The sequence below is a fragment of the Dromiciops gliroides genome, chromosome 4 (genome assembly GCF_019393635.1).
Source record: "Dromiciops gliroides isolate mDroGli1 chromosome 4, mDroGli1.pri, whole genome shotgun sequence".
Lineage (NCBI taxonomy): Eukaryota > Metazoa > Chordata > Mammalia > Microbiotheria > Microbiotheriidae > Dromiciops > Dromiciops gliroides.
This window is the reverse complement of record NC_057864.1, coordinates 60446135-60471824: the sequence shown is the minus strand read 5'-3', so window position 1 is coordinate 60471824 and position 25690 is coordinate 60446135. Positions and strand designations below refer to the sequence as shown.

Sequence of the window (25690 nt, the reverse complement as noted above, 5' to 3'; positions counted from 1 at the left end):
ATCCCAATGCACTCAAAATAATTGCCTGAAAACAATTAATTATCAAGATTGGTTTTTTTAACCCTTTGATAGAGGATTCATAGAATTCAAAGAATCTAGATAAAGTCAGAGGACTTAGGTTAAAGTTAACATATAACCACTAGTTGGGTGATGGGATGTAAGTCATGTGACCTCTTCAAAGCTCTAGTCTGTGAATGGAATAACTACTATTAATTATCCCCAAGGACCCCAGGACTCTAAAGGTCTCTTGTATTGGAGAGTAGTCTGGGACACTGAGAAGTTAAATGACTTACTCATACTTACATGGTCTTTATGTCTTCCTGACTCCAAGACCAGACCACTATCCACTATGCCATTATATCATCATATAATCATCATTGTGTTCCAGAATTATCTTTAATTCCTCCCTTTCATTACATATATCCAATTAGTCACCAGGTAATGAAGATTTCAGCTCAATTCAACATTTCACTTGGCTTCTCTATTTGTTTTTGCATATAATACACAATAATTTTTTAAAAAACAAATTTCATTATCACCAACATTATTATTCACTTGATCAAAGCAGCATGTCTGCTATAGCTCACATTCACCCCCTTCATACTATTCCCATTGTCACAGGACCTCCATTTATTTTTAGCCATTTTCAAATGATGAGCACCCATGTTGTTTCCAATTCTTTGCTACTCCTAGGAATATTTTGATAGATATTGGATCTTTTTTTCTGACTTTTATTTCCTTGGGGAATGTGGCCAGTAGTAGTATTGATGGGACAGAGGATATGGACAGTTCTCTCTATCATTGTCATCATCAATAATTTTTAAAATACCTAACAAATATATATATATATATATATATATATACACACACACACACACACACACATATATATATATATATATATATATATATATATATATATATATAACATCTACATGTGCCAGACACTGTGCGAAACACTTTACAAATACTTTATTAAACACTTTATTATCTCATTTGAGCCTTACAATAACTCTAGGAGCTAAGTGCTATTATTATCCACTTTTTACAAATAAGTAAACTAAGGCAAACAGGAGGTTAAGTGACTTTTCCAAGGTCACATAGCTAGGAAGTATTGGAAACTAGATTTGAACTCAGGTCTTCAGACTCCAAGCTTGGTGCTCCAACCACTGTGCCATGTAGCTGTCCTACACATAATTCCAAGTTGATATCCAGAACAGTTGACTCACTTCCCATTCCACAAGAGTGCATTTGTGTTCTTTCTTGGCTTCCTACATTATTGACTGTTCATATTTTTTTTTTATCATCTTGCAAATTTCAAGGGTTTAAGATGAAGAAGGTTTTTGTTTTGTTTGTTACATTATCCTGCTATCCCTGATTTGGAACACATTTTCAAATGATTATTTGGAGATTATAATTATTTGTAAAACTATTTGTTCTTATTTTCCCATCATTTATCTATTGGAGAATTGCTCTTTCATTTTCCATTAACATGGGTGATTTCCAGGCAGAAGGGTTGGGGTTTCAGGCTCTGGACTCTGATCCTACTTGAAGGCCTCCGTGGTGTCATTAGCCAGGAAGATCTGCCCTTTGGCCCTGATGACTTTCTGTACTCCTTGCCAGATCTTACTGCTTTCTACTAACCTCAATATGTATACTACTTTTGGCCATTGCTAAATGACCATGGCTCAGCAAAGGTTGAAACCCTAAACAACTTCCCCTAAATCTTCCTTCAAATCATCAGATTGCAAACTGGCATGGAAGGAAAAGAGAGAAGCATGGAAACAAGTGAGTGACACATACTTGACAAGGGAGGTAGTTTAGGCCAGAAGACTAATTCCTCAGTCAACCAAACCATCACCATTATTATAATCAATCAATATTTACTGAGCATCCATAAGGTGCCAGAGCCTATGTATGGCCTTTTAAATTGATCTTATTTTATAGGAATTACACATAAAATGGTGCAAGGTTTGCAAAATGTTTCTCCTTACACAAACCCTTAGAGGAAGGTAACAGAAGTATTATTATCCCCATTTTACAGGTGAATAAACTAATTATCAGAAGACTAGGCAGGCAGCAAGTATTTATTAAGTGTTTACTGCATGGCAGGCACTGTGCTAAGTGATGAGGATACAAATAGGAGCAAAAATAAAGAAAATACTTCCCTTCAAGGAACTTACATTCAATTAAATGAAGAAAACACCTAAAGTGGGTTAAAAAGTGGGGAAAGGGGAGTCAGAGTGCAAAAATAAAGGAATGTCATGGTGTCAAAATCTGGAGTCAGAAGCACAACTAGGAAAATAAAGGGAATTGTCCAAAGTCAGTAAAAGAGGCAGGATTCTAACTAAGGTCACCTGATCCTCATAAAAGCTTACATATTTATGAATTGTGTTAAGGTTTGAAAATCTTTTTTCCTCAAAGCAACTCTGAGCAGTATATAATACAAAGGTTAGGATCACATTTTACAAATGAGGAAACTGAGTCTCGAAGTGAGACATTTGATAGAGTAATGATTAAAGTGCTGGACCTGAAGTTAGGAAGATCTAAGTTCAAATCTAGCCCTGGACACTTAACTATCTGGGTGACCTTTGGCAAATCACTTAATTTCTACTTGCTTCAGTTTTCTCATATGTAAAATGGGCGTGGTAATAACACCTACCTCCCAGAGTTGTTGTGGGAATTAAATGAGATAATATTTGGAAAGTACTATATAAAAATGCTAGCTAGCTGTTGTGTGAATTGTGAATTGGTGTTGCAAAGTTTGCCTCTCTTACTGCCTTTTGGCCAGAGTGGCAATGCCAAGAGTCACCTGCACCTGACAAAAGAAAAAAATCCATGCATTTATTTACTCCCCGCCACTCACCCAAAACCAGTAGTCCCCAGGTTCTAATGCCTGCCTTAAAACAGAGGCACATGGCAATTTCATGCTCTCTCACCCAAAAGACCCTTGTCTTTGATTTCCTGGATAGTTTAGGAATCCAGCCTTGTAGGGAGAAAAAGGTAGAGTTTCTGAGCAGCTAGAAGACCCTTGGGAAGAAGAGGAGGAAGTGCATTCTAGCTATGAGCAAGTGGGAGATGCAATGCTGTTTGGAGGAAACAAAACACAAAAAAAGGATATTTTATTCCCTTGACCACTGAGAAACTCCCAATTACCTCTCCTGGAGCTATATAGCCCTACTGGTGTTTGGGTGGACTACAAAGAAAACTTCCATAGTAGGAGGCATTTTAAAATTTCAAAAAGCATCACAGAATTACTAGGTATTATCATCCAATGCCATTAGATACCAATGGAATAACCTAGATTATCATAATTTTCAAAGACTTGTAGAGAGCTATCCCCCAATTTCCTCACTGACCAATGCCTTTGCACACAAATACAAAAGCGGTCATAAAATTTTAAGGCACAGAACTATTCCTAAATTGCATTTTCAATAAAGATAGCTGTAGAGGCAGCTAGGTTGCGCAGTGGATAGAGCACTGGCCCTGGAGTCAGGAGGACCTGAGTTCAATTCTGGCCTCAGACACTTAACACTTACTAGCTGTGTGACCCTAGGCAAGTCACTTAACCCCAATTGCCTCGCCAAAAATAAAATAAAATAAAAAAATAAAGATAGCTGTATTACTTAAGTCCAAGATTCAGCTAATACCATTGTCAATGAGGTAAGAGTTTCTGGGCAGAAAAGGTGGGAGAAAGAAAGATGCAGAGTTTTTTGGTTTATTTTCCCCTATTTTTTATGACAGGATAATTACAGCTATTTTCTCCTACTTTCAATAAGTTTGTATATGTTTTAGGACCATATCTTCTGGAGGGACATGATCTTGCATTAATATCCATTTTGTTCATCCATCTGATTTGATATGTCTTAAGTAGCTAACTGGTGGACAGTGTTTTGTTTTAGGAAAGAGCAGTGTGACAGCCTAAAATGAGCAGAAGCCAATAGACACATAATTGGTTATTGCAGTTTCCTGGCTTGACTTATACACTATATATATGCCAGTGGAGACTCTGAAAAAAAAAACATGGTTAAGTATATGTTGTCTATCCTCCTTCCTTAGGTTTGATAACAAGCATTGGATTGGTTTTGGAATAGGATTTTATCCTGGAAGCCCAGAGAGATAGGTAAACATTAGTGTTCTTTACTTTCCTTTTTGCAGATGCCTAAAAGTTCGTTCAACATGGAGACTCAAAACACACTGTGTTTTGAGAGAAATTATAATTTCTCTCATATTAATAACCAATTATTAATAGATATTGAGAGTTTCCCTTCCATTTCCTCATTCAAAGTCCAGTCTCTCAAGGAGATTTCTGACCCTGGCCAAAAATGTAACCTACCTAGACCATCTTATCTAGGTAGAATTCTTAAGCTACCCAACCAGAAAACCTTATAAAGAGAATCTAATCTATGTGAATTCCAACTGTTGTGTTCTATTCAGACAGTCTTGGGTGGAGAGTAGATCCTTTTGTATGGAGTACCCAAGGTGTAGGTCTCTCTTTGTCTCTGAGTGATCTAATCAAAGACATATATATATATATATATATATATATATATATAATATATATATATATATACACACACATACATATAGTGTGTGAATAGGTCTACCTGTCATTATAATATTCATTTTCTCATTAATTGTTAACAGATCAGAGTTGATTTCCACATTATGAGACCTCCATTATTCATCTTTGGTTTATAAGAGAAAGCCAAATGACCATCCTTTTTATTAATTATCCATTAGCAATAATTAATAATATTATTAATTACCCAAAAATGATGTCTTTTGGACTTTTTATACAGCACACTAAATACTTTAATCAAGTGCATAGAGTGAAGACCAATGAAGAAGAACACTTTCTTCAAGGTCATCAGAATAGGAATTCAAAGTTAGAAGGTTCAGAGGTTTTCTTGTCCAAATCCAGCCCCAAATATAAATGATCATTAAAGCAGCCCATATTAATAGTCATTTATTTTCTACTTGTAATACCTCCAGTTACATCTAGCTCACTATCTCTCCTCCATCTCACTTTATTACTTTTAAAAAGTTTTTTTTTTACATTAATTTTGTTAGCAACCTTAGGTTACCCAGATCTTGAAAAAACTTTTATCTTAGAGCCATTTTTGAAGATGATCTCCTCCCCCTCCATATTAAATTTCCCTTCCTAACTGTGATAAAATAATGGAATTTGGGAGATGCCCAGGGGCCCCACCTGATTGATTTAGTATTGTTTGAATTGGATGAGAATGAGAAACTGATTAAGTACCTACTTGGGGATGATTAGATTGTAGCCACGCCTGGCCGGCCCTGAGTGACATGGTGATGTACTACTAACATCAGCAGGGGACCACTCTCAGCCAACCAACTTGAAGGACCTCCTCTTTGGGGGAGGGAGAGAGAAAGTAAGAGGGAGAACATTGGCTCTGAGAAGCCTCTTGCCCTTCAGTGAGCTTCGGGAGCATACCGGAGAGGGACTGCACAGCTGACTCCCATTGAAACTATGGACCCCAGGTGGTGAGTTATTAGAAGCAAGACCAACTCTTTGAGTTAGCTGAGCTAGAAGAAAGTTTGGGGTTTGAGTCAGTCTTTGCTAGAGCCAGGGAACTTATTAATTTTTCTCTTCCCCTATTCCCTTGTCCCTGGATTTATTAACTTCACTTTTGTTGTAAATTTTATTCCCATTAATAAGACCTGATTTGTTTGTGGAAAAGAGGCTGTTAATCTCCTTTCTTATTAGCCTGAGAGAAATAACTAAAAAAAGCAGTTTGGAAGGGAGGAAACTTTGGACCTAGAGGTTTTCACTATTTTCTGAACCCCAATATTATGGCAAGCCACCCAATTAACTCTCCCCATAATAAATTTGGCCCTTACATAACAAAGAAAAATAAGTAAAAATAGTACAGTGGCTATGCCTGATGATTTACACAACAAATCAATGCATATATTAATACCTAGAGATGTTGGGTGAAAAATGTCCTGAGAGCATTTTAAAAAGGGAATGAGGGATAACAACAAGCAGAAGAAAATGAAACAGATGTGTATAGATTTTTAGGATAATTTTCATCATCAAGGACAGTAGGGCTGCTATATTTGGATTTCCTGTTGGTTGACAGTGCCAGTCATGCTTCAGGAGACATAAATGGTGCTAGAGAGAGCAAAAATGGGGAAAACAGTCAGATCAGTCCTTCAAGTGTACAAGATCAATCTATGCTGGAGGAGAATATTGTGAGTGCGTGGAGGGATATCTGAAGATATGTGAAGGAAAGGAAGATAAAAAAGGTATGGGAAAATATAAGATTTTTAATGTTACCCCCCAAAAGTGACCAGAAAAACATTAACCATGATTGACCCATATGCCTATTTACCCATTTGTGCAAAATCTTTATGAAAGTTTTCTACATAGTCTTTGAGTCTATCTTTCATAAGCGTATTCATAGAAACCATGTCAGCTTTGGTAAAAGAAATTCTATATCATTACTATCTTCTAATTATTTGCATTTTAGAGAGTATTTAGATGCAAAACTATAGAATTCCTCTGTCTTTATTGTTTTGGATTATAAAAAAGCAGAGGAAAACACTTCCCAAATGTCCTCTTGGAAAAGCATGTCTCCTTTTTTTTTACACTAAAGTCATTCAAGATTCCTTGAAAGGATGAACAACAGAAATAATACTGTTCAACCATTTTCTGATCTTGAAAGTCAGTCAAGTCCCTAAAACAGAGTGTATGCTAACCAAAGGTGTTTGTTATTGTGATGGAGGAAAATTGGTTCAGTGTCCAATTAAAGAGCAATATATAATAGATGCCAAGTTCCCTCTGATACTCATGTTGGTTACTGAACTTTTATTTGCTAGTTACAGGAAGGTCTCAGAATATTGCAGATCCTTCTAGAAACTATATTAAACCACTTAAAAGAGTTTAACCTAACTATCCAAAGAGAAAAGGATGGAGAATGTCTACTGTCCAATATATATATATATATATATATATATATATATATATATATATATATATATATATATATATATATATATATATATATATATATATATATATATATATATATATATACACACACACACACACACACACACACATATACATATAAAAAAGTACATTACATCTTCATACAGGTACATGTGCATATGCATATATGTATACAAGACATTACAAATGGACAATGTATTAGGTACAGAATTAAATAGCAAGGGATAAGTGGTGGTGAGGGAGTAAGCTAAATTGCCTTTGAATTATAAAGCTTTTTTTAATTACCCCAAGCCTTCGCCAGAGACAAGTGCATGTCCTTTAATATAACTATTATGCCAGTGTTGAAATATGTCTGTGGTACACAGAACACTATACTCCCTGAAAAATTGAAAATTAGCATCAAACAGAGGTCACAGAGAAGCATGTGGTTGGAGTACATAGACTGCACATTCTTCCTTGGTTGGGGGAAATTTCAAAGAACAAGAGTTAAAAAAAAAATCATACACCTAATTCTAGAAGAAAACTCAGGAATGATCTAGTCTAACCCCTCTCTCCCTTTTAGAAGTTATGAAATATATTGTCTTTCTCCTCTAAAAAAAAAAGAAAGAAAAAGAAATTAAGTAAAAAAGGACATATTGATGAAAAAAACAATTGAGAAAACTGAGGCTCAGGGAAATGAAATGACTTGTCCAAGATCACACAAAAAATAAATCTGAGAGGTGGTCAATCTGACTCAGTTCCTCATATTATGGATTCCCTGCTCTTTGCCCTGTGTCTCACTTTACCATCAGAGAAATGTGTGATCACAAAAGAAGACAACCTGGCCACATGTTAAGGACAAAAGATGGAAGGTAGGGAGCTCAAGTGCTTCCATTTTATCATCATGAGAGTAAGAGAAAAAGGGGAAAAAAGGGAAGAGCTCTGATGTTGGGTAAAATATGTGGAGAACTTAAGGAAAGTCATGAACAAGAGTTATACAACTTAAGCAGTGATAAAAATCATGGGAAAATATCCAAATTGAGCATATCACTGATCTATTTAAGTATGAAAATGCTATAGATTTTGTTCCTCTGTGATTTAGTTCTCTATGTAATGGATAGCTCAAAGTACTTTGGCTGAGGGTTGTGAACTTTTGTGCTGAGTACATAGCAGGCACTCAATTAAAACTATTGATTTATTTCTCCAATTATCATAAATAATATTTTGATCAAAGAACAGAATGTAGGTCTTTTTCTCATTATTGATGGGATCTAAAGCTAGAAGTACTTCAGAAATTAACTAGACTAGTTCACTTGTTCTATAGATGAGGAAACTGAGGTACAGAGGGAGTAAAGTGACTTTCTCAAGATCATTCTGATAGCAAGGAGGCAGAGCTGAGATTTAAATCAAGTCATCTTGTTGCATATTTTAAGTTGTTGTTGCTGCTGTTTAACTATACCATGTTTAACTAGGCCTCCTTCTTTAAAGATTTTAAATTAATGTTCATAGTAGTAGAGAATGATCCAAGCCAACCCACCCCCTGATCTGGAACTCAAATTTATTTCCTCCCTCTACCTGTTATTCTTTATACATATGTGCTTATACACTTTAGCATGATTTGGTTTACTATAGTACATTTGTGTCTCCTTCCCTAAAGGTGAATCTACATTTCCTTTATGCAGAGAACCCTAAAATAAAAGCAAGCTATTGCTTCCTATTATTTACATTTTGTTCCTGTTGCTTAGCAATATTCACCCCTCCCCAGGTTGTAATTGCCACCATCCTTCTCTTGGTCTTGCCCATGTACTTGATTACTCAAGACATTGGGACCATTTATTCTGTGATAAACAGAACAAATCAACCCTCACTTGAGACTTGGTTCTTTTGAGAGAGACTTTGTTCTTGCTATAAACAAAACAAGACTTTCAAAGCCTGGATGTTTCAGGGTAGGCTTACTACCCTGGTTTATGCTACTTCTCAGAACTCAAAGGTATTTAAATATTTGCTTTGCTAAAAGGACTCTTTCAACATGAGTTGTTTCTAAATGGCCCAAGCAAGTAGGTCAGTTGATTTCTATAGATATCTGTATGTAAATGGAAATGTTTCCCATATGGTATACAGCCACCCTCACAGAAGAGTCAGTATGACATAACGGATGTAGTCAGAGTGAGCTGGGTTCAAGTCCTATTTCTTGTTTTTTGTTTTTGTGGGGCAATGAGGGTTAAGTGACTTTCCCAGGGTCACACAGCTAGTAAGTGTCAAGTGTCTGAGGCCAAATTTGAACTCAGGTCCTCCTGAATCCAGGGCTAGTGCTCTATCCACTGTGCCACCTAGCTATCCCACAAGTCCTATTTCTGACACATACTGACTGTGTGACCCTAGACAAGTCCTTCAGTTACCAAGGGTGAACACTGGTAAGGGGAATTCCCTCCACTAATGAAATTAAAGATCCAAATAAATATACATCTATGTATATATGTGTATACATATGTGTCTGTGTCTGTGTCTGTGTGTATATATATATATGAGAGAAATTAAAATGCTTAACCTCTACTTAAGTATTACTTTGATACCTCATTTTATAGTGAAGGGGACCCTGGTTCTCAAAATCTGTGCTCTTAAAGTCTATGTCAGCAGAGCTAAGCACTGTCAGACCTTATCAAGATGGAAAGACTTGAAACATGGGCTTGGAAACCAATTTGGTAATGCAGGTCTGCCATCTGAGGACCAGATTTGCTAAACGAAGAAAAGGTCATCACCAGAAGGTTGGCCAATAGAAAATAATACTTTTTGGCTCCAAAAACTAATGAAAATTATCTACCACAGCTGTAAGTAGGGTAGGGCAACATGACTTTAGCCTATGACACTAAAATTTAGAGGGTGCTGACAAGAATTAAACTTCTTGAGTATTATAGAAGCAACTGACAATGGAAGTTAATTAGTAAAAACAGCTATTTAAAATAGGAAGCAGCCAGACAGCGCTTGAATTTCATCTAAAAGGCTGATTTAAGAGTGCTTTCCATGAGAATGAAAAAGCTACTAATATAAAGAGGAGTTGCCATCTCTATCAATGAGGGGAATATACCTAGACTAATATAATCACAGATCTGACTATAACAAGGCTGAAGCATTTTAAAGCAAACTTTGTATATTAAAATAATGTGACTGTTTTTGCCACAAGGACATCTAGGTGGTGCAGTGGATAAAACACTTGATCTAGAATCAAGAAGATAGAGTTCAATTCAAGGCTCAGAAACTCACTAGACAAAACATCCTGGGAAAGTTACTTAACCTCTGTGTGCCTCAGCTCTCTCATCTAGAAAATGGGGATAATAATGGCATCTACCTCCCAGGGTTGTTGTGAGGATCAAATGAGATAATATTTGTAAAGTACTTTGCAAACTTAAAGGCACTATATAAATGCTAACTAGTAAATTATACACATATAGAAAGAGATATTTAATGTTATTATATACCTATAGATTATAGACATATGGACAGCTAGATGGTGCAGTGGATAGAGCATCAGACCTGGAGTTAGGAAGACTCTTCTTCTTGAGTTCAAATCTGGCCTTAGACACTTACTAGCTGTGTGACCTTGGGAAAGTCAAACTTGTTTGCCTCAGGTTCCTCACCTGTAAAATGAGCAAGAGAAGGAAATGGTAAACCCTGCCAGTATCACTGCCAAGAAAACCTAAATGGGGTCATGAAGAGTTGGACATGACTAAAAAATGACTGAACAACCAATATGCATATTATTAAATGTATTATATCATATGTAGCATATTATGTCACATCAATTATATTGCATTATATTTCATCATATCACTATATATCATGTGATATGATATGATAATTTTATTGTGTCATGTCATGTATCATGTTGTGTCATATTGTATCATATATGCTTATATATTATACATATATAATATGGATCACTATTATTGTTTATATCCATATTATAATGACCATTTGGGACTGTGGTTAGCTAGTTGTTCTTTCCATTACTGCCTATATTGAAAGAATGTCCTTAGGCTGTCATTATTGTTTGCAAACCTGTCAGTGTTCATAGTTCTGCCTCTAGACTTCAGGAACTTGAATAAGAGCTTTAAAAAGCCATCTCATTTTTCTTTGCCCCAAGTGATTTATATCTTTCTGCCACTAACACTTCTTCTACCCAATGGATCTCATTATATCGAGCTGCTTCCATGTATCCTTAGAGCAATTTCTCCCTTCCTTCCTTCCTTTAAAAAGGGAGAGAGGGAGGAAGGAAGGAAGGAAGGAAGGAAGGAAGGAAGGAAGGAAGGAAGGAAGGAAGGAAGGAAGGAAGGAAGGAAGGAAAGAAAGAAAGAAAGAAAGAAAGAAAGAAAGAAAGAAAGAAAGAAAGAAAGAAAGAAAGAAAGAAAGAAAGAAAGAAAGAAAGAAAGAAAGAAAGAAAGAAAGAAAAAAGGAAGAAAGAAAAAAGGAAGAAAGAAAGAAAAAAGGAAGAAAGAAAAAAGGAAGAAAGAAGAAAGAAAGAAAGAAAGAAAGAAAGAAAGAAAGAAAGAAGAAAGAAAGAAAGAGAAGAAAGAAAGAAAGAAAGAAAGAAGAAAGAAAGAAAGAGAAAAAAGAAAGAAGAAAGAAAGAGAAAAAAGAAAGAAAGAAATATGAGAATTGAAAGGTACTTCAGTGGCCATCTTGGCCAACACCTACACAAAAGTAATCTCCATTATAATCTCTCCAATAAGTGATTCTCTAACCTCTACTTGTTGACCTCCAAGGAGGGGGCACTCACCACCTCTCTAGATAACCAATTCCACTTCTGGACATCTCTGTTAGGAAGTGTTGTTATTGTAGCTGTTGTTTTTTGGTCAGTTAGTTGGTTTTGTTTGCTTGCTTTTCCTGACATTGAGCCTAAATTGGCCTCTTTGCAGCTTCCAACCATTGCTCTTATTCCTGTCTTCTGAGGACAAAGTCTCCTTTCTTCACATGATAGCTCCTCATATACTTGAAGACAGCTGTCATATCCCCCATGAGTCTTCTCCCTCCCAAGTACATCCAGCTCCCTCAACCAAGCCTTATATGATGGAGACTAACTACTAAGGCAAAAGACTGACCAGGGGAAAGAGTTGCTGACAAAAACAGGAGTCAAGGACGTGGGGAAGAGGGAAGCTGATGACCTGCAACTGCTTTGGAGTGCGTCCCTTCCTTCCTGCCAGAAATGTCTATGAGCCTTCAGGAGGAGGGCCTCATGTCAGCCGTTGCCAGCCAAATACAGACTATTGGCTTAAGAGCACATATAATCCAGATGGATCACCACCCTTGAGTTCAGAGCAGAGCCTTCCCTGCCCAAGGTAGCACTCATCACCTTCCCCCTGGAATATTTCAATAGCTTTCTAATGGACTCATATCATGTTAGAGCTAGAAGGGACCTAAGGGATCATCTTGCTCAAATCTTTTGTATTTGAGGAAACTGACCCCCAGTTAAGTTGAGCTTCACACAACTACTAAGTGACATAGCCTGCACTCAAACTCAGGTCTTCCGAGTCTAAGACTAACATTTCTTCTCCTTTTATACAATGTCTACTGCCCCCCCTCACATTTAAGTGTGATTTCTAGAGGAGCAAATGAAAACCCAGAAATGATCCAGATTTCCCTGAACCTAAACTGAAATGTAATGGTGATAATTTCTTTTCCCAAGCCAATAGATATTCCTCTTTCCTTGAAGAGGAATAAGAAATAGGAGCAGCATTAGTAACATCAGACTGATGGGAGGGGAGGAAAGAAGAAGCAGTAGCCAGATGTCTGCCCTGCAAACCTGAGATCTTGAGATTGATTTTCATAATATTGACTCATGCCAATCAATTTTTTCTGGTGCGATTAAAATTAAAATGAGGATGACAAAATACCCCCATATTATGGAGACATTAGTGCTTTGAGATATTAGGAGGAAGACTGCTACCTAGAAGAGTATTTGTGCTCAGGTATAAGCCCCTGCTCAATAGCCTTCTATTTTGGGTACATATTAATATTCCAGCATTTTTAAAGCCTGGTTAGAACATAGTACTAATTAACGTGCAATGCGTCTGACTCCAAGCTGTTGTCAGCAAGGGGAAAAAAGCCCTTAGCTTCTGCCTTTTGATGCAGCACTCATTTCTGCTCAGTCACTTTGTGCGTAGGTGGAGTGTGAGAACTGCAAACCACAAGGCAGGCGGGAGACTCCTTCCAAACTAAATTATCGTGCAGAGCACTCAGCCTGGTCCACATGCCTCAGAGTCAGAGGAGGCTCTGCAGTTTTTTGGGAATGGGGGTTGTCTACTTGGAGATCTCTGCATTGGCTCTCCCCTATACTGTGCTGGCAACACAACTGGATGAGTTAGGGCATGCTTTGTGGAGAGTATTCATACGTGTCAGTTGGCTAGGTTTGTGTAAGATATGATGTGATGTGTTATGTGTGTGTGTATGAGAGAGAGAGAGACAGAGACAGAGAGAAAAGAGATTCCTGCTTCTGATCTAGGCCTTTTATTTTTACTCTTGGAAAAATCTAAAGCCAAGAGAAATAAAATCAAGTCAACTCAACAAGCATTTACTAAGCACCTACTCTGTGCCAGGCACTATGTTAAGTGCTAAAAATATTCAGAAAGGCTCTCTGAGCTCATAGACAAGTAGTGAAGAAAGACATCATAGATGCTCTGGGAATAGAGACTGAGGAAATTTTAGGGCATCTGTCAGGGGCAAGTGGTTCAAGCCATCATTCAGAGAAGGCAGAGTGAGGTGAGAAGGATGGAGAGAGGGAGAGAGGGAAAGAGAGAGAGAGAGAGAGAGAGAGAGAGAGAGAGAGAGAGAGAGAGAGAGAGAGAGAGAGAGAGAGAGAAGGGAGGAGAAGGGAGAGCAAAAGAGATTACAGTACAGATTTGTATTGTGTGTGTGTATGTGTGATTGTTTTTCATGTGATAATTTATATGCAACAGTGTGTGGGTGGATCCCTGTGTGACTGGATGGATGATTATGAGGGTGTCTGTCTTTCACAATTCATCACCATGGTTGGCAGGATAATAGATTTACTGTTAGAAGGGACCTTCAAAGCCATCGAATCAGGCCCCCGCATTTTTACACTTGGACAGAGAAATAAAACCAAGTCGACTTACCTAGCATTTATTAGGCACTTACCCCATGCATAAGTGTTAGGAATAAAAAGAAAAGCAAAAGACAGTCCCTGCTCTCAAAGATCTCATAGATAAGCAGTAAAGAAAGACGGTGAATGCTCTGGGCCTGGACACCAAGAAAGTTTTAGGCCATCTGTCAGGGGTAGGCAGCTCAACCCATTGTTCAGAAGGCTTGGCTTCTGCTGAGAGCATCTAGCATCTCTGTTGAAACTGAGGCCAAACATATGTCCGAGCTGACTCATTCAAGGTGCTCCGGGAATAGACGGTCCCTCAGTTAACCTGTTAAATCCTCTCAGAAGCGTCCATGTCTGGGACTGGAGCCCCAGAAAGGTCTGAAGCAGATGCTACAGACAGATGAGGAAAGTGGGATACTGCAGCACTGTTGAGTGCTTGTGACAAAAGAAAGGAAGAAAAAGAAAAAAAAAGGGGGAGGGAGGGCAACTCTCTTGATCATCCTCCCAGACTCCAGGCTGTAGGGATTATTCTGTGGTTGTACAGCTCTCATTTATAAGCACATCATGTACTTTACAATGTAATAGAGGATTTTTTTAGTACTTGGAACTTCTGGGCCTCATTCATCTTAATGGATCCCCAAGTACAAATGAGCCACTCAATCCTCCTGTAAATGTGTGGACCATTGGTGTTTTCAACATAATTATCATGTTAGCAATGGAAGGGAACCTAGAAATGATCTTGTCCTACTCCCTCATTTTACAGATGAAGGAACTGACACCCAGAAAGATGACGTGACCTGACCAATGTCACATAGGTGGTGAGTCAAAGAACCAGGAAAGTTTTTGACTCTAAATCTACTAATCTTTCTACTGTACCAGATTGCTTATAATGCTTCTTTGTAGGGAGCAATTCAGTTGCTCCTCCCCCCAAGAGGACATTCAATAATCATTCTTGGTTTAAGTGGTAAGGGCCTCCCTCCTTCCTGCTCTGTTTTTTGTCTTCATGTACGCACTCCTTAGAGTGCTCTTGAATTCCACCACCTATCTATGCCTCACTTTTGCCATGAGTCGTGTAACTCAATTGTTCTCAGACTGTCTCAAGCATTCTTTTAAATGGCTCTAGTGGTTTTGTGCCATCAAGTCAGGTTAATGGAGCTCATTGTTTCCATTATTTTTTCTATATCTACTAAGGGGATTGGTAGGAGGTTATCATCCCATGCTCATCCCTAAATTCTCAGCCTATATGAACTGAAAATATTCTACAATGAGTAGGAAATACCATAATTATTCAGTATATGAATTATTCTTAGGTGATGTGGTATGGTGAATAGAAAACCAACCTTGGGATCAAGAAGACTTAGGTTCAAAGCCCATCACTGACTCATATTAATTGTGTGACCCTGAATAAGTCATTTAACTTTTCACTGCTCAAGGCACTTCTATAACACTCTAAGTTGCAGAGAAGATGCCAATGTGCAATGGTAGAGGAAGTTTCCAAGCCTGGGAGTCCTCTATACTAATGAAATCACAGTCCTAGTCCTAAAGGCACTTCCCCTAATAACCTATCTACTTTGGCTGCCATTATTACTCCTAGTCAAAGGCAATACCTCTCAGCATTGTGCACTCCATGACCACTGTTCCAGACAAGAGATAATAATAGAATCATCAAATCTTAAAGATGGAAAATTTCTTACATTTCCATCATGGTTTTCAAAGTATATTCATCATTTTCTCTTAAACTAATGAAAACTGTCTTCTTTCTTCCATTCCATTTTCTTTATTATTGCCAGAGTCATTTCCCTAAAACCCTGCTCTAATTATTTCCCTCCCCTTCTCAAAATCCATCTATGGTTTCTTAATGACTAAAAACAAACTCTTCCCAGGATCTTCCTCAGTCCTTGCTACCATGTTCTGGATGATCTTACATAAGCCAGGCTTATGGTTATAGCATATTGGAGATTGGGGATCTAGGTTCAAATCTTACTTCGGACATTTACTGTGTGTGGTCATGGGTTAACCATGGACTCAGTTTCTTCATCTGCAAAGTGAGAATAATATTTGTCCTACCTGATTGACAAAATTGTTGGGAGAAAAGTACTTTGCAAGCCTACATGTACAAATAGCAGCAGCAGCAATAGTAATGGTGGTAGTATATAAGCCAGACTGGACTACTTAGTTATTGCCAAATATTCCCCAGATTTCTTATATGCACACATTCTTTCATGCTGTTCCTTCCCCATCACATACACCTTTTTCTTATCTCTTCTTTATCTTCTACCGTTTCTCTTTTCAGTTCTTTACTTCTTTCTCCTCTACAGTTTTTCTCCTTCCTTCTTTGCTTTTAAACCAACATCACCCACACAAACATTGCTTAGTCCCTGAGCTAGAAAGGACTAGCTTTGGATTAGTCTGCATTCAAAATCCCCAAGGACATAATGTATGTACTCCTCAAGACATCCCATATAAAGGCTGCTTCATGCCAAGAGTAGCATGGATGAGTAGGGAATAATAACTAACATTTACATAGCACCTACTATGTGTCAGACACTGTGCTAAGAGCTTTATGAATATTACCTCGTTTGATCCTCACACCACAACCCTTGGAGGTAGGTGCTATTATTATCCACCATTTTATAGTTTAGGGAACTGAGGTGAGCAGAAGTTAATTGAATTGCCCAAGGCCACACAGCTAATAAGTATATGAGGCAGGATTTAAGCTCAGGCCCAGCCCTCTATCTACTACATGACCTAGCTGCCTTGGTGGGCCACCAATTTTACATTGCCCAGATTTACTGGTGGAACAACATATGCTGAGTAGTGTATGCTGGTCCTGAAATTGCATGGTATTGTGAGTGAAACTGAGATGGACTTGGTGAAGAGAGAAGCTCCTTCAGATCCTATTTTTGGTCACGTGGAACTGTAGCCAAACACTGATCGGCTCCTAGAGGATCTGAACATGATTTTCAAGATAACTGAGTCCATCCCCTTCATATTATGGATAAAGGAACAGACCTAGAGATGTGAGGTGATTTTCTGAATGTCACATAGAAAATACAAGAAGTTGGTCCTAGAACCTAGATTTCCAATGCTATTTTCTCTGAACCATTTTAGCGAAGAAGGAAATGAGTTTAAGAGATCTGTGCCAGTTTTAGCAGGGGAAGGGGATTTTCAACTCAGCAAATGTTAACTCTTGTACAGAAGAAGGTGGGAGCTTGCTAGGCACAGGATGGGGGTTGGGGTAGAGTACCAATTGACAACTCCTCCCCACCCCCCATGCCCCCATACTCTCTTGTGATAACAGAGATTATTGTCAGCCTGTTCTCTCCAAATTCTAAAGAGCGGGCAGGGGGTGGTCACAGCAGAGAAATGGGCTCAAGCATTTGGTTTAGTGAATTCTTGGTAACCGTGTCTCTGCGAGCCTGACAGAACTCACACTTGGCTCCAGTTTCTTTGCTTTGTACCAAGATGATAGAGGATGCTATGTATCCAAGAGATACCCAAATGTAAACTGTTTGCTCAACTGTTTGTCAAGATTGGTGCTTTAGGGCCTGTACCTAGATGGGGTGCTGGAAGTGAAAGGTGTAAATGCTACATGATCACAGAGATCTATGCCTTCACTGTTTTCCCAAGACACTTAGTGATAACTGTGCAGAGCTGTCAGTGTCTCCACAAGTGACAATATGAGGAGACTTCCTGGCCAAATGCCTGAGGGAGATCCGGCTAGAGTCATATCCTCCCTAGTCCAGGGGTGGCAAAGGATAGAGATGGCACCCAGCCAGGGGCATAAGTGTCAGTGGAGACCCTAATTTCCCCAGGCACCCTGTGGTAAAGGAAGGCAGAGTCTATCTCATAGGGCTGTTGTAAAGAATGTGTTTCATAAAACTGAAAGTGTAATATAAACATGAGTCATTGTTAAGATTATTATCATGGAGGGGTGTAAAGGCTTGGTTAGGTGTAGACATCTAGAAATAGCTGGGAGCAATGTAAAGAATGCGGCATTTCCAGTTGGAAGGTCTAGATTTGAATTTGACTTCTACCACTCAATAACTATTACCCGACATCTCTTGGTATCGGTTCCTTTTAAACAGTGATATAGAGATAATAATCCTGCCCTGCTGTTATGAGGCCAATATTGACCAGGGTACCTTGGCTCTCCTCAAAGGTTGGCATAGATTTTCCCTAAAAGGAGACAAGCCTGGACTTGATTAACCCAAAGGATGGAGCAAGGTTCAAACTACACTTCCTTTGATGGTGAAGCTTCCTGGTGGCCTGGAGTTGCATTGACATGACTTCTTGTTACTTAATAGCATAAAAGTCTCAACCACATAGAGTCTGTGCCCTTCAGACTTGTTGGATGTCCTGATACTTCATAAGTTATCAGACCTTGGTTTCTTGACCACTGTATTTACATATGGAGATGAAAAGGGTTGTATCTACTGAAGATAAACGCTGCTGTACCCTTTCTGAAAATCCCTGTTATGTTAGGGCTAAGTAACCAGTTCAATGATCTATGAGTGCCTCATTTTATCCCGACATTAAACCTTAGTCAGGCCTGTCCCTAAGATCTACTTATCCTCAAAGACTATGAAGTTCAATGATATAAGGTAATTGTAAAGAGAGAGAGAGAGAGAGAGAGAGAGAGAGAGAGAGAGAGAGAGAGAGAGAGAGAGAGAGAGAGATGATATATATTGATAGAAGATTGATAGATGATTGATAGAAGATTGATAGATGATAGATGATAGACAGATAGATAGATTGATAGATGATAGATAGATAGATAGATAGATAGATAGATAGATAGATAGATAGATAGATAGATGGATAGATAGATAGATAGATAGATAGATAGATAGATAGATAGATAGATAGATAGATAGATAGATTCAAGCTATTATTACATACACTTTCATGGAGGAAGGGAGAGATATTATTTGGGTATTTAGGTATCAATAATTCATGACATAGGTACCTTCAAGGGATTCACCAGTGAGACTCACCAAAACCAACATCTAATCATGTAAAGTAGCACACAGACCTTAATACTAAAGACTATAAGACATTTGGTAACAGGAGGCCCCAGAATATGATGGAAAAAAGACTAAACTAGGGACCAGAAATCTAGGTTTCATTTTTAGCTCTCCTACTAACTTCCTATGTGAGCTAGAATAAACAACTTCCCTCTCCCTGACCTTTAGTTTCTTTATCTATAAAAAAGGGTTGGATTAGATTCAGGGATTCATGACCTTTTTTGTGTGTGGATGCAATGAGGGTTAAGTGACTTGCCCAAGGTCACATAGCTAGCAAGTGTCAAGTGTCTGAGGTTAGATTTGAACTCAGGCCCCTCCAGGGCCAGTGATTCATCCACTGCGCCACCTAGCTGCCCCCAATTCATGATCTTTTAATGTTGTGGATTCCTTTGGCAATCTGATAAAGCTTATGGACCCTTTCTCAGAATAATGGTTTTTTTTAATGCAAAAAATAAAATACACAGGATTACAATGGAAACCAAAAGTTAGTCAACAGAAAGATGTAAATTTTCCCATTCAAATGAACAGAACCCCCTGAAATGAATCCATTGATACTTGGGGTAGATGAACCATCAAGTTTAAAAATCAATGATTATATGATCTCTAAGATCCCATCTAGTTCTTGAGATTCTGTAATATTCTATAATATGTTCAAGGAAGACATCAGCATTTGAAGGAATTCAATTAGCTTTGCTTTCTTTTCCACAGGCCTTTGATAAAGGCGAGGAGTTTGCTACCTCAATAATCTCATCTTCAATCTCTTATCTACTTGGTCCTTCTGAACTACCTACAAACATGTCCACATTTCTCCTATCCTTAAAAACAGACAAAAATCTCTTTCCCTTTTCTTTACCATTCTCTATCATACTATAAATCTATACTCTTTCCCTCCATTTCCTTACCTCTCACCTGCTTTCACTGCCATGGCATTCTAGATTCTATTCCCAGAACTCAATGTAACTGCTCATTGAGTTTACTATAAATCTTTTAAATATAAATTCAGTGGCATCACTGAACTTTCCCCCATTTGACACTGGTAGTAAATGCTCACCCATTGATTGATTAACTATTACTTCTCAGTCTTTTTACTGGATCATCACCTTCCTCTGGCTTCAAAAGTGCTGGTGGGGCTCCAAGGCTTTCCTAAACCTTCTTTTCTCCTTTCCCTATAGTCTCTTCTTTTGTGAACTCATCAGCCTCATGGGTTATCATTTCTGTGCAGCTGACTGTCATCTATAATATATTCAATGATTATTTTTGTCCTGAACTGGACCCCCATGTTACCTGCTGAACATCTTCATCTGGATGTGTCATAAGAATCTCAAAATCAATTATGCCCAAACTGTAACTCATTTCATTTCCTTTAAAATCTATTCCTCCTTAAAATTTTCTTCTTTCAGTTGAGGAAACTACCATCCTTTTAGTCACCCAAGTTCATATCCTTGTATTACTCATTCTTCTCTCTTGCTTATCCCTCATATCTGTCAAATTAGTTGATTCTACTTCTACAATATCTCTTGCATCCATTCGCTTTTCTCTACTCATTCACTATCTGTCCTACTTTAGCTGTTTATCATCTTCCACCTGGGCTATTGCAGTTGCTTCCTAATTGATCTCTCTGACTTGCTAGGTCTTTTCTTCAGACCAGTTAGTCAATGAGCAGTGATTAACTTTTTACTAGGTGCCATGCACTGTACTAAGAGCTGGAGATATGAAGAAAATAGTCCCATCTTCCACACAGCTGCCAAACTGATAAACATAAACATCCTAAAACATATAAATCACCATATAAAACATATATATCACTAACATATATATTCCCATACTCAAGAACCTTCAGGCACTCTGTATTACCTCTTGGATAAAAGACAAAATTCTTAATCTAGCATTTAATGCCTTGCAGAATATGGCTCCCATTTACCTTCCCAGTCTTTTTTCTTATTACATAATCACTTTCGCACACTTTCTGTTCCAGTCAACCAGGCCTTCCCATTTTATGTGCCTTTGTAAGGTAATGTTACCCATATCTGGAATATACTTTCTCTTTATATCCACCTCATGGACTCCAAAATTTATTTTTCATGGCCAAACTGAGGAAGGAGGAGGAGGAGAACGGTGAGGAGGAGAAGAAGAAGAAAAAGAAAAAAGGAACAAGGAAAGGAGGAAGAAAACAAGGAAGTTAGTGAAATTAACCAACACATCAACCAATGTGAATATAGGCACAGTGTTTCTCTCTTATAACTTCCCTTTTCTTCAAAGAAGAGGAGGAGGTGCTTTTTCATATCTCTTCTTCAGGACCAAACTTGGTCATGGTACTTATCTGCTCCAGTTTTGTTTTGTTTTCTTGTTACTGTTTTCTTTCCATTTACATTGTGGTAGTCACTATGTATATTGTTTCTTGGCTCTGCTTACTTTATTTTGCAGTTGATAACTTTAATTTTCAATTGATATAAGTCTTCTGAGTTTGTTTTTGTTTTGCAGAATGTCCCAAAAGTGCTTGTGAAGTTTTAAATAGCTTTAAAAGTTTTTCAACTTTAACAATATGCTATTATATTAAATTAAATATCCTACTAAAATTTTGGGGAGATTCCATATTCATAATAGTCTTAATAGTACATTCATGTACTACAATTTGTTTACCCTGAGTGGCAGCTGTATAATGAATTGAATTCTGGACTTGGAGTCTAAGAGGCCTGGATTCAAATCCTTCTTGAGACACTTACTAGTTATATACTCTCAGGCAAATCACTCAGCCTCCATCTGCCTCAGTTTCCCTATCTATGAAATGAGGGAATTAAACTTGATGATGTCTTTTGGCTCTAAATCCATGACCTTACTTTGCTATGAATATTGTGATATACATGGGACCTTTCTATCTTTGACTTAGTAGATACCTGGCCATAGGATATTTGCATGAAAGCATGTGCTCCATTTGGTGTTGCCCCACTAGTATGTAACTTTCTTGAGGGCAGGAACCACTCTGAATTTGTCTATGTATCTACAGCGCCCAACACAACATCCTGCATTTAATAAGTTTGTTGAATTGAATTGATGTTTCCTAGACAGTGTTTGGAAGAGATCTGTTGGGAGTCATCCGCATCTGGTGATCAGAAGATTAGCCTAAGGGTTTGCCTTTAAGGAAGTGGGAGGTAGATGATTACCAAATGCAGATTCTGCAAATGAACTTGCCCATGGGTCTGGAGATGTGGGTTTCTTTGACCTCTCTGCAAGGCTGCTTCTCCAGGGTCTACTCCACCTGTATTCTCCTCTAGCTTTTTCTGCTTGTAGAAGTCCACCTTAAAAATAGCTCAATGCATTTGTGGCCAACATCTCTGAGGCAGGGAAATTTTGTTAAAACAATGACACACTGCAGTTGGATCAAGCTCATCAACATCTGGAAACCACATGTCTGAGGCAGTATAAAGGGGCCAGCCAGACAAACCAAGGGTGAAATTGCATGCCAGGAGCAAAGGCAACATGGACCTCATGCTTCTCTGCCTGCTTCTACCACTGCTGATGGTAGCCAAGGGCCAGTATGGGGACTACCGGTATCAATATCATGACTATGGTGATGAAGGCTGGGTGAATCTGAACCGACAAGGCTTCAGTTTTCAGTGTCCCCACGGGCAGGTGGTGGTGGCTGTGAGAAGCATCTTCAGTAAGAAGGAAGGTTCCGACAGGCAGTGGAACTATGCCTGCCTGCCCACCCCCCAGAGTCTTGGGGAGCCGACAGAATGCTGGTGGGAGGAAATCAACAGGGCTGGAATGGAATGGTAAGATCTAGTCTGCTCTATTTGGACTAGGGAAATTGCAGGGTTTCCCATCATCCCTGAGAGGGACTGGGCAGGTACCTGCCAAAGTCATCATCAGACATGCTGAAGGTGGGGTGGTGGACATTAGTCATCATGTTGCAAAGCTTATCTAACCAAGATAGGAAGGCTTTCATCGCCAAATTTACCCCTTTGGAGACTGGTGTCTTTAAGGAGTTACTGTAATTTATAGTATGTGAATAGCAACAGAGAATTAGGCAGGACATGTACTTTGCTTTCCTTGTTTTCATGTTCTTTCTTCATTTCTTGCATATTATTTCATTTCTGTCATTTGGGACAAGTTTTGTTGCCCCATCCCCCAAATAATCATAGTGCTTTTAGAGACAGTTCCTTGATTATAGCATCTCTTTTCTGTCCCTATCCCCACTTACTTGATGACTAAGGCATTTTTGAGGAGTGAAAATCTCTGGGGCAAGAATGACAGTGCTCACTGCAACACTGCAGGAGTCATTGCTTTATCATGAGCCAAAGACAATTAAGTTTAGCTTCCACGGCACTCAGATGGTGTGGATTGATATTCTGTGATGCTTCGTGACTATGCTCTTGCAATACGAAGGGGGAGAGAAAATAATAAACTAGTTTGGGTTATGCCTGCCTTTTCCTGGGCATCCCTATTGGAAACTCCCACTGCCTGGTAACAGAGCTGACCTCATGATTTCTGCAACCATTCTTGACAGATGGATGTCAACTCAGAGCCTTGGGTATCAGCCACGGCAGAAATTCATCTCATAGCTACTCTCAACAGCTCATTTCCCCTGCCTATGCCTTTCCCATTGCCAGACAGGTTTGCTGTGAGTTGAACTGATCTAGATTAGGTCATTACCTACCATGTTCTGATAGTGATGGACCTTTTAAAAATCATCTCCCTATGACTGAGGCTTCCTTCCATCTGCCTTCTTTTAAATAAAGCCTTTCTCAGAAGTTTGTCATCTCAAAGCTTATGGGATATAATGAAAGAACACAGGGTAGGGATTGAAGGAGATGAAAGGGATCTGGATTCTCATCTTCCTTATCATAAAATCATCCATCTGGAGCTCAGTAGGAATGTAGGAATCTAACCCCATTATTTTACAGAGGCCCGAAGGACTGAAATGACTTGCCCAAGGTCACACTTGAAGTAAATATCAGAAACAGGGATGTGACTCCCATGTCTCCTAACTCCACAGCCAGCACTCATTCTACCATGACCTCCTCTTTATCACATTCTAGCTTGAGCAAAAGGGATGGGATCAAACATTTATATAGTAATTAATATGTGGCAGGCATTGTGCTATGCACCTGACATATGTTATTTCATTTGATCTTCACAAAAACCCTTCAAAGCAGGTGCTGTTATAACCATCATTTTATAGTTCAGGAAATTGAGGCAGATAGAGGTAAATGACTTGCCCAGGGTCACATAGCTAGTAAGTGGCTAAGGCTAGATTTGAATTCAAGTCTTCCTAATTCCAGGCTCGGTGCTCTATCTACCATGCCACCTAGCTGCCTCAAAACATGTTAGTTTTCTGGACCTCAGTGTCTGGACCCAAATCATGAAGTATGTTTGTGTGTTGGGGGCAAGGAATATTTATGGTTCTTCCAAATATTCCATGATTTTCTTTGCTCTGGAAAATTCACTTAAGACTACCCCCTTCCCTTTTTTTTCTTTAGTTCCTTCTCTGCTAGTCAGATGGAAGCAGCAACCATCTGATTTCAAGCTGCTAGCACTTGGCTGGTTTTGCTTCACTTTCAAATCCTTTTCTTTCCCAAACCATAGGAGAGAGAGAAAAAAAATGAAGAAACTGCTTTGAAAATAGGACTGTACTGAAAATCCGAGAGGAGAAATGTCCCTTATATCTCCTCAGGCTTAGCATTCTAAATGGGGGGGAGAGTGGAGCCTAGCTGGGTGGGGCAAGCTTTTGGGCCTCCTGTCCTCCCTCATATATCTCCCCTACACATTACTAGTTGTAAAAAAAAATGCTTCTTTTCAAATCAGTCTCTGTGGTTTAAAGAGTGATAACAGCCCCTCCTTGCACCAGTATTTTTGGAGGCGTTTTTACATTGAGTTCAGTTGAAAACTTGAAAAGAAAGAAAGAAATTGCCCAAAGATTGGAGACTAGTGATTAAGGCATCTTGGAAGCTGTGTATTTCTTCATGTGTTTGGGGAGGAGGGAGCAGGGGATTGGAGATAGGGAATATTTTACACTGGTTGGCTGCCTTGTCCAATAGAATTAGCATTCACATTTATTTGAACTATGGGGAGAGGACAGAGTTCTAGCAGCCATTGGTATGCAAATGAAATGATGTTCCTTGGAGAGCCAGTGCTGGAATGGTTATTCCATTAGGCATGCCTGGCTCGAAACACTGATGTTTACCATGTTTTTATCGGCCAAAAGCCCAGTTTGCTGTACCAGATTCTGAAGTCACTAAACCCCAGCTGCCGGTCTCCAGTTTTAGGGATTACTTGGAATTGGCCACCTCTGCTTTGGAATCACCAAGCCAATTCTTGCAATTATGGGGCATGATTTCAGCTGTTTCCCTGAAGGCTCTCTCTGCCTTGTGTTTGTAAAGAAAATACCATGAGGGATGAGGTCAAAACTGAACATCAACCCTGAGGCAGGTCAGCATGGTGTGGTGGAAAGAGGCTTGGAATTCAAATGGGTGGATCCGAACATTAGTTCCATCTCCACTACAAGTAGGTAGTGTGGTGTGGGAAAAAGAGCACTGGCTCTGGAGTTAAAGGTCATGGGTTCAAATCTCATCTCAGACACTATTCTTGTGACCTTGTGCA

General features: G+C 38.8%; 1 protein-coding gene across 1 annotated transcript in view; it reads left to right on the top strand.

Moving 5' to 3' along the window:
* Positions 1–22556: 22556 nt before the first annotated feature.
* DPT (dermatopontin) overlaps positions 22557–25690 on the top strand; it is a 45097-nt gene continuing 41963 nt past the window's right edge. Inside the window, exon 1 of the mRNA XM_044004650.1 lies at positions 22557–22863. Coding sequence (XP_043860585.1) covers positions 22568–22863 — 296 coding nt within the window. The 5' untranslated portion in view covers positions 22557–22567. The remainder of the gene's footprint in view (positions 22864–25690) is intronic.